Here is a 12,916-nt window from a genome sequence, read left to right as displayed (position 1 = left end):
GCACATGGGACTGACTTGTGACAGGCTCATGGAGTTAACAAGTGGGATAGGGACATTCTTTTTTGCAAGGACCAAGTTGAGCTTTTCAGTCTTATGGCTGCTCAGTCTTGAGCAGCTGTCACTGACAGGCTGTGCATCCTCCCCAGAGCCCAGCCCCTACCTGGTGCCTCCTGCACTCCCTTCCCATATTCAGAGAGCACTGAGCAACACTTAATATCTGAAGTGCAGCAGTGATTAAATTGGTAGCTGGGCTGGAAGTAGAAAGGGCTCCACTAAAGTGGGCTCAGGAACCAAAAATGTCTGTTCAGCTCTGTAGCATTTCCTACAGTGTCAGCACACTGTAGCAGCGAGAAGCATTCCTCAGCAACTGGAAGCAATTGCTAAGCCCATTAACAAAATTAAGACAGCCAAGTTCTATAAGAGAATACCTCCAACCTTAGGAGCTACTAATGTCTGTGCAGGATGGGGAAGAAACATTTACCAAAGTGGTAGCAGAAAGCAGAAATCTACAGCTATCATCTCTCCTGGAAACATGAGGAAGCAGCACTGCTGATTGTGTGTCTGCTCCTGAAGAACAGAGGTCACAACGTGCCTCAGAACTGAACTGGAACTGAGGGTGAAGTGCTGTGCAAGTTTGCACCAAAAAGCAGGGAAGGCACCACAGGCATGACACAACAGCTAGTGCTCACTGGCTGCTCCTGCAGGACTGAGTGCTGAAGAACAGGAGACAAGTCAAGTGGAAAGAACATCTCCTATTTCCCTCCTGGCAGGGACTTCACCATGAAACTTGCATTTTGTAGAGGGGGATGGGGAGAGGCAGGGCAGGGCTGGTGGAGGGGAAAATCAGGGAAATGAGGAAATCAGGAAAATGCCCTACAAATGGTTAGTTTGTGCTCCCAACCCTGCAAGTGTCCAAGGCCAGGTTGGACAGGGCTTTGAACAACCGGATTCAGTGGAAAATGCCCCTGCCATGGCTGGAACAAGACAATCCTTAAGGGCTGCTCCAACCCAAACCCTTCCCTAGTTCTGTGATTCTAGGGATGTCTTACAGTCACTGCAGAGTCAGAGGCCAGTATGGCTGAAGCTCCCTGCAGGCCCACAACTCCAGCAGTGCTCCTGATGACAGCCCTGGTCCTACAGGAGGGACACATGCTCGAGGGAACAGACCAAGTGCAGGTCCCAGGAAGCACAGACGTGTCCTGTTAGCCCCACTGTGCAGCACCAGAGCCCAGACCCAGGGAGAGAAGGGGAAGGAATGACCGTGGAACACTTTTGAGACAAGGTGGGATGCAGACATGGCTTAAGAGGGAGATGCAAATCACTATCAACTTTCAAACGTCATGGTGACAAAGGGAGGCCTGATGACATGCAAACACCACCCCACCATGTTAGAAGGATCCAGGGAACATCACACATCTCAGTCTCACTGTAGCCCCTGCAAAGGCTGTGTAATAAATCCTCCTGACAGCCATTTCCAGCAGCAGGTGGAACAGCCAGCGTGGATTTACCAGTGGCAAATCTTGCCTAACTTGATTGCCCTCCAAGCTGCCTGTGTGGAAGACAGGAGAGCAGGTGTGGTACACATTTGACACATCTCTGCCAGTGTTCAACAGGCAGGAGCTGGACTGCAGAAGCAGGTGACTGACACTGGTGAGAATATCAGGCTCAAAAGCTGTACAAAGTCCAGCCAGCAGCTGATCACCAGCAGCATCCCTCAGGGCTGATATGGGGTCAATACAAATCCACGTCTTCGTTAACAAACTCAATTAACACCAATTATGGGACAGAGAGGGTTCTCACCAAGTCTGCAGATGATACCAAAGTGCTGGCATGGCTGGGGCAGGAGATCCTTCTCAGAGGGACCTGCACAGCCTGCAGAAAGGGGCTGATGCAGGGTTTATGAACAGTGCCCTGCCCAGGACAGAATTGCTCTTGCACCAGCACACCCTGGGACAGCTCTCTCAGCTCTGCAGCAAACCTGCCAAGCTCTCAGGGAGAACAAGGGGACAGAGGCCAGACAGACACAATAAACTGCTCCTGCAGATAATCCATACAACTGTCTGGAAGACTCTGCAACTCAACAGTGACTTTCTGCCTCTCAAAAGCCTTTGAAAGAGTCCCTTTGAACACAACTTCTACCTTTCAAAGCCTTGCAGGGTACACAGAATCCCCTAAAAGGGTGTGATGAGAACATCAGCCCACACTAAGTGGAGCTGGCTGAAGCATGGAGCAGATCAGTCAGCTTCCTGAGAACACAGGGAGGGAGCATGAAGCCAGGGAAGAACTGAGAGCCAGCATCAAGTGATGGAACCCCCTTTGAAGGTTTAACCCAGCAAGTCAGCAGCTCTTTCTACCTCTGTTCTAGAGAGCTATTTCAGCCCAGAAACCATAATTCTGCTTGACATATTTGCTGCAGACTCTTAAAAGCCACATTGCACATAAAAATGGAAGATGATCTGGTAATAGGCTAGAATGTAGCATTTCACTGCCATCAAGTTGCTTTGAAAGCATCTTGGCCTGTGGAATGTTTTTTGATAACACAAATGATTACATTAAACCAACATGTCAGTCATACCAACATCATTTGTGATGTTCATTAAAAGGCTCAAGAAAAGGCCTAGGGCTCACTGCTGCAGAAACCACCACAGGCATGTTCACAGCACTTGAAAAAAAATTAAATCACACACTTGGCAAGCATGAAGTGTGTCACAGGTGCAGCCAGACTCCTACCCAGGCTCAGGATGTGCACCTCTTCCTGGACATGTGTTTGTTCTGCTAATGTAACCAGTAGCTCAGATTTAGGTGCTATCCAAAAAACACCAAAGCTGTCTACACTGAGTGTGTCATCTCACAGGAACCACAGAGCAAATGGGGTAAAACAATAGCTTGTTAGATAAAAATTTAGAACATTTCATCCTCCAGTACCACAACAGTATTTAAAGTAAATATTCTGATTATTTCTGTTGGCACAGGCAGGGTCTCTGCTGATGATGTAACTCAGAGCAATGATATAATATATACATATATACACACATATATATTTGGGTTTACTAAAACAATTAAAGCAAGCCACAGCACTCACAGCTGGGTTAGAGCTCCCCTGTCCCACCAACCTTCTATGGGGAAAATCCCTATTTACATGTCACACATAAAGTATTAAATTGTCAGAGATCACAGAATCCAGCTGGTTTGGGTTTGAAGGGAACTTAAAATTCATCCAGTTCCATTCCCTGCCATGGGCAGGGACACCTTCCATTAGACCAGGTGGCTCCAAGTCCTGTCCAACCTGGCCATGGACACTTCCAGGGGTGGGACAGCCACAGCTTCTTTGGGCACCCTGTGCCAAGGCCTCCCCACCTCCACAGGGAAGACTTTTTTCCCAATATCCAATCTAAACCTCTTCCCTTGTAGCTTAAAAGTGTTCCCCCTTGTCCTATTGCTATCTGCCTGTATAAAAAGCCACTTTTTAAATAAAGTTCCTGCTTTTTATAATTGTCACTCAAGATAATTCATAATTAATAGCCATTTTGGGTAAGGATGTCAATCCATATGAATTGAAATCCTGGAAGATGAAGATGCTTCATACTTTGACTTCAGAATGAAACCAGCAGCACTTCTGGATGCTTCAATTCAAGCACAAAGCCCACGTGGTGAACTGGAAGCAGCCCCCTGTGCAGGCCCTACCAGCTTCATGCTGGTTTACATTCCTCTGGGGGATGCTACTCCATTTACAGGTCCAAACCAAACAGACGTAAGCTGGGTATGGGCAGAGCCCACACACACTCACCTCACCTCCCTAAAGCACTGCTGGAGTCCCCTCACTGAGCCAGCACTTGTGTTTGGACAAGCCTGGACCAGGACTTGCTGCTATCCCACGTTTCAGATGTAAAACCCACCAGTCTTTGATACAAAACCACATTAACTGATACAGCAGGGAATGGCAAATTATAAATAGGAGGTGGCTTCAGAGAGATTCCAGAAATGGATGGTGAGCAATCACTGTGGCAAATCAATGCTCTGGCTCAGGGGATCAAACAGGGACCAGGTTTAGTTTTACCCTGAAAAGGCAGTGACACATAAAAAGCTAATGGCAGGTGGTCACTCTGCATTCTGTACATCTCACAAAGATTTATGAGCAAGGCTGAATGCTGGAAAAGCAACGCTGAAGCTGCTTGTGTCCCTCTGCAAGGTCAGCTTATTGTATTATAGAAACATTTCCAGTGAAACTCCTAGAAGTTAAGAGTGCTTTATTTTGTCCAGCCACAGGAAACAAGTTACAAAAATCCCAAACAAATCAGCATTAAAGGAAAATAAATCATACCATTTACTCTCAAAGAGTGAATTTTCAGTTATTTTGGTTTTCAGAGCAGCAAAGACTATATTTAAACTTAGAGTTTAAAGCTGGAAGGAGACTGATTTTTCCAAAATTTGTTTAACAAGGAAAATATTTAACAAGAGAACACACAGATGTATTTTCTAAAATATTGATCACCTGTAAGCACTGCATGTTATAATTATTATGAATGAAAACTGACATGAAAAATTGTGTAGGTGTCTCAATCAGGAATTTTGATGCCCTTGATTGTCAGCTTGATGTGAAAAGAGAAGCCTGATTGCAAGGATCTGGCTATGTGTGGTATTGTGCTCATTAGCCTGGAAATGCAGAAAAGCAAATTTCCTCTGAAAATCATTTGAAGCCTTAGGTATTTAAGAAAGGTTGTGTTTCACTACAGTGAGAGGGGGAACATCTCAGGAGGGGAAGAAGGAAATAAAATGTGGCTCCCTGAAGCTGTGCAGGTTGGAGCTTCATCTCACAGCCACGCTCTGGCTTCCACTGCTCCCATTTGAAGTTCACAGCAGCTTGAAGCATCTCTGCACAGGCCTGGACAGACTACACTCACCATGAGCTTGTTCTTAAGTCCATTCATGCTGAAGTGAACCCCATGAAAACAAACACATAAATCCCCACTAAATCCTTCACAGAATCACAGACTGGTGTGGGTTGGAAGGGACCTTAAAGTTCATCTCACTGAACACCATGCCATGGACAGAACACCTCCCACTAGGCCAGTCTGCTCCAAGTCTTGTCCAACCTGCTCTCAGATTTTCAGCAAGTGAATTTTTCCTGCTAAGGCCCATGGCCCAGCTCCTCGGGCAAGCTGCACCTTCCTCCCCGTGCAGATCAGTTTGCTGCAGCCCAAGAAAGGAGATTGCAGGGACAGCTGTGGCACCTCCCTACAGAAGGACAGCTGAAAATAAACTGCAGACTCAGGCCCCAGGATTTATACTGGGCACCCTCACCATCCCATCATCACTAGGTCAAAAGGTTCACTCAGCTGGGATCCTGTCACTGCATAGCAGGGGCTGCCATTCCCCTGAAAGGCTCTGGGTTTCTCTTTCATTCTTTACCCCAACCCTCTGCACAAATACATTTTTTTAAAAAACATGTTTCAGAATATTTAATGCTCCACCTGCCTTCATTTGTATTCAAAAGTTAGAGAGAATAAATATCAATTTATACAACCACTTACATAATATTCCCTTCTCCCAGCCTTCTTAAAACTGATGGCTCTAATATGCACAGTCTGACAGGCCTTTTTGACTTATGGTATATAATAATCCTCAACTGGGAGCCAGCATACCAATTCAGAAGTCCTATATTTTAATATTAGTCAGTTATTATCTCAGTATATTACAAAGCACAGCACTTGTGATGTCTCACAAGCCCCACAGTACCAAGCCTGAATTCTAAATCTCTAAAACTGTTTGAAATAGAAACAGATCCCAGCCCAAACACTCCCTGTTAAAATAAGCAAAAGACATTATAAATTGCAAAAAAATAATGCCAGGATGATGGGAGCTTCATCTAGCTTACAGCTGAGAGTTGTGCACATAAATGTACTGAATGTTTGAGCACAAACACTGAATGTTTCCAGCCATGGCAGCAGGAGCTGTGCTGCTGGAGCAGGGACTGGCCAGGCACTGCATTCATTGCTAATTCCTGCATTTCTGCTGAGCTGGCTTTCAATCTTATCGAGCCATGTTGATTCAGACAAGTATGCAGCATGGAAAACTTGTCTCCATCTCTGATGCAGGCTCAAGAATTTCATTAGCACGAGTCAGAAAGCTTTCAGCACACATTAGGCATAACAAGCTTTCCCTAAAACACCTTTGCTTTCCAAATGAGCCTTCCATTTCCCTAAAACACCTTTGCTTTCCAATGAGGCCAGGACTCCAGACTGCCCAGCAGCTCTAGTGGAGATGAGAACTTTTCCACACGCAGCACTAAGGGACCAGGGTCAGCACTTCCAGCTGCTGCCATGAAGGAAGCTGTTGCTGCAAATCCCACCAGCTCCCCTGCTCAGGGTTTATGGGGAGCAGCAGAGCCTGACACATGGAATCACTGGGGAGGACAAACAAAGGCTGAGGAAGGAAGCAATGAAGATGCACATTTCCCCTCCCAAACACCCATTTACTTACTAAAATGCAGTTTCCTCCCAGGCACCCAGTACTGAGTAAATGATGTGGTTGTCTTCAGCTTCCAGAAGCCAAAGCAAGCAGCTGAAAGTGCCCCAAAGCAAAGCAGGAAGGCTCCTGCCCTGCTGCCAGGAGCAGCAGCTCTCCCAGGCTCTAACTGCAGCTCAAGGTTAGCTTGTGTAGTCTACAGTTCATTCTGCCCACTCAGGAGATTGCTTGGAAATAGAGATGCAAGGGAAACACAATTGAACCCTTGATGAAAGTATCAAGGCAAAACAGGGACTGAGTAAGCCAAAAGGAGGAAAATAAAAGGACGAGGTTGATAAAACAGCACTGCAGATTTTAACTATTTTGTCTCATAAATTCCTTGTGTACTGTAGCCATTTTCCAAGCTATCTCACTTTATTCTGAGCCCTGTGGGATGGTACATGCTACTAAATTCCCATTTACAACTGAAACCCAAAAATCCCATTCCACTCACCCCAGTGATAAACCCTATTTTTGACAGTGCCATATTTCACTTTGACAAGCAGTGTTACATGCAGCACAAGAAGATTGCAACTTTTATTTTTCCTGGCAGAAGAACACCTTCAGAGAAGAACTCTGCACAGCACAGTGGGAAAGGTATGACTCTCCCTAGATAACCTTCTATTCCAGGAATGAATGTATTTTTAGGCAATGCAGCCACCCAATCTTAAAAAATGCAGCCTGATTTATGAGGCTATCATCACCAACTTAAAGATCAGAAGCTGAACTACCTTAAAACACAGCTGTGATGCCCCAAAGATGGGCACCTGAACATTCATTCCAGAGTTATCATGCAACTGGAAGTTGTGTTATCTCCTCACCTTTCAAGGCACAGACTGGCTGCTACCTTTCAGGGATTAAGAAATTCTGTGTCCAGAGAAGGGAAGGGAGCTGGGGAAGGGGCTGGAGCAGCTGAGGGAGCTGGGAAGGGGCTCAGCCTGGAGAAAAGGAGGCTCAGGGGGGACCTTGTGGCTCTGCACAGCTCCTGACAGGAGGGGACAGCTGGGGGGGATCAGCTCCCAGGGAACAGGGACAGGATGGGAAAACAGCCTCAGGCTGTGCCAGGGGAGGTTTAGGTTGAATCTTATGGAAAAGTCCTTGCCAAAAGGGTGGTCAGGCCCTGGCAAAGGAGTCACCACCCCTGAAAGTGTTCAGAAAGTGTACAGTTGTGGGACCTAGGGACATGGTTTAATGCTGAGCATGGAAGTGGGGTGGGAATCCTTTCCTCCTTCCCCCTCAGTCTCCAGATCTTGTCCCAGTGTCAGCACCTCAGTGACCCTTCCAACAGTCTCCAGACTGCTGTGATGGGCAGGGTGCTCTCTAATATCTCTGTCTGGTTTCTGGACTGTCCAAAAATCCTGCTGCTTCCTGCTTTGTTACAGCTGCACACAACCTGTATGAGGAAATTGCAAACTTGCTGAGCAGCACCTGAAAATTGTCCAAACCTTTTGACACAGATGCCACCTTCTAAAGCTCTGAGGAACACCCAGACATGCCTGCAGTTTTACAGCTCTGGCTCAGAAGGAGGAATAACAAACTGAGAACAACAAACAGCCTCCACCTAACCCAGAGTTACTGCACAAAGTACCTGACTATTCAGGAAGCAGCTCCTGAATTATCACAGGCACCCAGCACCTGAAAACAAAGTCAACAGCAAGCACCAAGGTACTGCAGAGTGCTGTAAATGACACAGGAGCTATTTCATGAGCAACTCACTGCTCCTTGGAATAGGCCAAAGGGAAACAGAGAGTAAATCATCAAAGGGCAGACAGAGGATAAACAATCTTTGCTGTCATCCTTTGTGAACCAGTCCTTGAAGACAACCAAGCATTGCTATTATTACACTGGGAGATGCTTCACCAACTAGAAGCAGCAGAATGTTTTTCCCTTAAGACTCAATTTCCACAGAGTTTACTCTTTGGTTTTATCTGTCACCCAGGAGACAGAGGAGCAGTTCATTCCCATTTCCCACCACCTGCAAACACCAGAGAAGTTCAACTGCCACCAATAGCTCATTTCACCAACTGGTAGCTGCTTTCTTGATGGTTTCTAAATGTTCACTCACATTTAACTAATATCTCCCGTTCCATTTTGCATTAGACACAAAATCATTGTCAAAAATAAGTCAGTGAATATAATTAAGTTAATTATTGAAAATACACGACTGATGTTCCTCCAGCAACATTCTGCAGGCACTGAGGTAGACAAAGCACAGCTGAAGCCACCCTGCAGGTTCCAGACACGGTCTGTGGTGCAGGTCTGTGGGGCACTTGATGCTTCCAAGGAGGGCAGTGACACAGGCTGCAGGCTCAGAAACATCACTGTAATTTAAAAGGGTATTTTCAAAATACAGCTTTGTGGCTATAAATAGCCAAGGCAGCTTCTCACACAGCAAGCACACAATGGGTCTTAGCCACAGCGGCCCAGATACCAGAGCAAGTGTAATTTTACCTTTGTGAACACACACAATATTGGGGCCACCCTGCACTTCAAACAAACTAACCTGATTTGTAAGATTGGTCTTAGGTTTTGTGGGAGCAGCTGCCGAGTCTGACAAATTAAGTCAATTGACTTGGTTAACCCTTCCATTACCTAAAAAGACCTGATGCGCATCCAGAACAAGTCTCATGTACTAAATTATTTAACCAAAGAAAAATATTTTACCTGATCTTTCTGTCAACAAAGACAGCTCCTTTCAATGTGTAGGATTTCCTTCTGCATTGAGTGGCCATTTGGTTGCACAGGTATTAGACAAGGGCAGACTGTCACTACCACCTGCCCTGTAATGTAACATGGTTTCTAACACTAAGAGAAGTTATTTAAATATCCTCACTTGCACTACATCATTTCAGCTGTCAACCAGTGCTCTGGGGATCCCCAACCCAACTGGCCTTGGCTGATGCTTTACCATAGGCAGCACCATTCTCCAAGCAACACGAAAACAAATCTGTTTTGGAGAGGTTCAGAGAAAGGAACTCACAACAACCTCCCCGGCCATGCTAATAACCATTTTCACCTGATAGACATTTACAGACTGAGGATACACATGCACAGCAAAACCTTTTACAAAACAGTGTTTATTCCATTTGGGTGTGCAAGAATATCTTGTCACTCCTCAGCAAAACTGTTATTACAGCCATGGGACGTTGGAACAGAGTTTTTATTCCAACCCCAGTAAGGTCACCCTCCCTTTCTGTCAAGTTTGTGAAGAAACACTTCACGTAAGCAGCTGGCTGGTACTGCCAGCATCTGCTCCACCACTCACTCATCCAAGCTCTTCCAAGTATCAAGCCCTAGGTGTTACTGGTCAGTGTCACCTGATACTGTGCTCCTAAGGCACATATGGTACAATTCTGTATCCTTTACGTACACAGAATTCAATTTGCAGCCTGCCTGTCAATACATGGCCTGCCACAGTCTGCAGGAGTGTGACCTTGCTGAGCTCAGTGCCTGCCATCAGACCCAGCACTCACCAGACACCTCAGAGTACAGAGCCAGGCCCCTCCAAGGGGATCACAATCCATCCTGGCTGGAAACCCCTATGAAGTCATCCCAACTCTACCATGTTAAATTCCACCTCAAATTCACCCTTCTTGGCTGTCAAAATGAACAACCTGCTTTTCAGTGGCTGGTTCTTACCAGTGTCCACAGGACTACTTATTTACCTGATAATAAATGTACACGTGCTGTGCTGGAGGCTACCAATGCAGGGCAATTTATTTGCTATTGCTACACCAAACTCCACAAATAACCAAGAAAAAGGCCCGTCCATTACAAAGGTCACTGCTTTGCCAGCTGAAGCCTCATTCAACCTGACAGTCTGTAAGCTTGCATGCTCCATACTTCACTACTTATTTTTGGAAGCCTAAACCAAAATGAACACATCTCCCTGCCCCTTGCTCCCTGACAGCCAGGAGCCAGCAAGCTCCTAAACCACCTTGTACAAGTCCCAAATGCTTCTCTAACATCAGCCCAGCAAAGAAAAGCTCCTGATTAACTCAAGAACTATCCTGCTATTTGTGCTGTTAACACATTATTCTTTACAAACACATTAGTTCCAGATGTTATTCCTGAGCTGTGCTTTTTTCCCCACTCCTGTTGCTACACTACATGCTTAATCTACACTATCTTGTGCTCAGAAAATTTTCTTCATGAAGCTGGCCTGGATCCAAATCAGATTCATTTCGCTGACCAGATGCACCAATCTGGGACACTGATTTCACACATTCTGCTAAGTCCTCAATCAGTCTTGGACAGCAACAGGTTTCCCAATATTCTGTGGAGGCAATTTTGCATGTTCCCTCGCATTCCTGCTCATTTCTACAAGAGCAGCCAAAGCTATGGATGGAACAGAGCACATGTTTCTTGACAGTCAAGGCTTTACCACTCAGCAGCCAATTCCTGCAACCACTTTGTATCATCTTCACATTCGGATGAGTATTAATAGAATCTGTGTCGCTTATCGGCCATGCGGCCACTCTCTGCTCCCTGCCAAGGAACAGTCTGGGGAGTTTCAAAGAAACTCTGGTAAAACACAACACGGGAATTGGCCAGAGACCCCTGATCTTGCAAAATTCGCGCTCCTGCCGGGAAATTTTCCCGGCATTTCAGGAGACCCCAATCACATTTTAAGTTTTAAAAAAATTAATACACTGGCTGCCTGGTCAGGCCCGCAGCCCTGCCAGCCCTCGCTTTATTTTGCTAATTAAGCTACTTAATAACCCTGTGAAAGTTGGTACATCCCGCTGCCCGAGTGGAAGCAGCCGGTCTGTTCTGTGACACGGGCTGAACGCGCCGCACGGCGCTCGGACCGAGGCGCACCGAGCCCTTTGTTTACCGACACCCCCGGCCGGGGCTCGGGTACCGCCGCGCCCCCGGCCCGGTGCCGACCGAGCGCACTCACAGCCGGGCCGCCTCCCCGGCCCCGGTACCTGGTGCAGGGCTGTCAGCCCGTCCACATTGGTGGTGTTGATGCGGGCGCCGCGGCCCAGCAGCCTCTTCACCTCCTCGGTGTCGCCGCTGGAGCAGGCGGCCAGGAACACGGCGCCCTCCTCGAAGCGGACGCGGGACCCCCCCGCGCCGCGGTGCCGGCCACGGCCGCCCCCCGGCGCCACCGGCTCCTGCTCGGTCAGGGAGCCCTTCCAGCGCCGCAGCTGCTCGGCCCGCCGCAGCCGCGCCGACTCGGCCCGCTTCCCGCCCAGGTGCTCCGGCTCGGACATCGCCGCCGCCGCTCTGAGGGCCGCGCGGGGCCGCGCCGCGCTCAGCCCGGAGCGGGGCGCAGCGCCCCCGCCGCCATCTTCGCTACGCCCCCGCCGCCGCCGCGCCCGCGCCGCGCGCGCCCCGCGGCACCCCGGGACATGTAGTTCGGGCGGGAGCGGCGCCGCACCTGCCCCGGGGCGGCCGCGGCTCCCGGCGGCCCCCGCGCGGCGCCGCACCTGGGCGCGACCGGGACTACAACTCCCGGCGGCCCCCGCGCGCGGGCGCGGTCGGGCGCCATTGCTGTGGCTTCCTCGGACCCCGCCCTCCCCGCAGTCACGGAACGCCGGCACCGCTGAGGGCGGGGAGGAGCTGCGGGAGCATCGGGGCCAGGCTGTGCCCGATCGCCACCTGGCCACCCACCCAGAGCTCTGAGTGCCACGTCCAGTCTCCCTTAGGCCTCGAGCCTTCAGGGATGGAGACTCCACCGCTGCCCCGGCCAGCCCCTTCCAACGCCTGACCGCCTTTCCGGGAAGAAATTCTTACTGATATCCAACCGAAACTTTCCCCTGGCACAACTTGATGCCGTTTCCTCCTGTCCTGTCCCTGTTCCCAGGGATCAGAGCCCCACTCCTCCAGGCTGCCCCCTCCTGTCAGGAGTTGTGCAGAGCCACAAGGGCCCCCTGAACCTCCTTTTCTCCAGGCTGAGCCCCTTCCCAGCTCCCTCAGCTGCTCCTGGGGCTCCAGACCCTTTCCCAGCTCCGTTCTCGTCTCTGGAGCCTCGGGATAAATGTCCCGCTGCCATCGGGACGGACAGAGGGGTGCGGAGCTCCCAGAGCTGCTAGTCTAAAATCAGTCACACAAGTGGCTGATTATTTTATTAAGTGCTGGAACCTGCACATTTGCAAGCAAGAACTAAGCAATAATCATATAGGTCTGTGAAAACTCTAACCCTGGCACAATGAACATTAAAAAAAAAAAAAGTATGGCATTCTGAAACCTTCGTGAAACCAAATTCATCCTCCTTGAAAAGCTCAGAAGGCAAGAAGGCTTCTCAGAACTTTGTGCAACTCTTCCGCTGCACTAATACAGGATTTGTGCAAGGTTACACTCATTAGAGAAGAAATATTACAAGAATTTTTTATTCTCTGGGCATTTAAAGATGTATTTAAAGAATTCCTGGGGAAAATAGGGAGGGACAAATGTGAGTGATGGA

General features: G+C 48.4%; 1 protein-coding gene across 2 annotated transcripts in view; it reads right to left on the bottom strand.

Moving 5' to 3' along the window:
- The window catches only part of PPP1R12B (protein phosphatase 1 regulatory subunit 12B), a 137,139-nt gene extending 125,416 nt beyond the window's left edge, over positions 1-11,723 (bottom strand). For both annotated transcript variants that reach the window (XM_054290664.1, XM_054290665.1), the window contains exon 1: positions 11,436-11,723. In XM_054290664.1, coding sequence (XP_054146639.1) covers positions 11,436-11,723 — 288 coding nt within the window. The remainder of the gene's footprint in view (positions 1-11,435) is intronic.
- Between the last annotated feature and the right edge of the window lie 1,193 nt (positions 11,724-12,916).

This window comes from Melozone crissalis, unplaced genomic scaffold (genome assembly GCF_028551555.1).
Source record: "Melozone crissalis strain CALT ecotype California unplaced genomic scaffold, PUWL_Pcris_2 ptg000086l_1, whole genome shotgun sequence".
Classification (NCBI taxonomy): Eukaryota; Metazoa; Chordata; class Aves; order Passeriformes; family Passerellidae; genus Melozone; species Melozone crissalis.
Note: the sequence above shows the minus strand (reverse complement) of the source record. Positions and strands in the feature narration are given on the sequence as shown.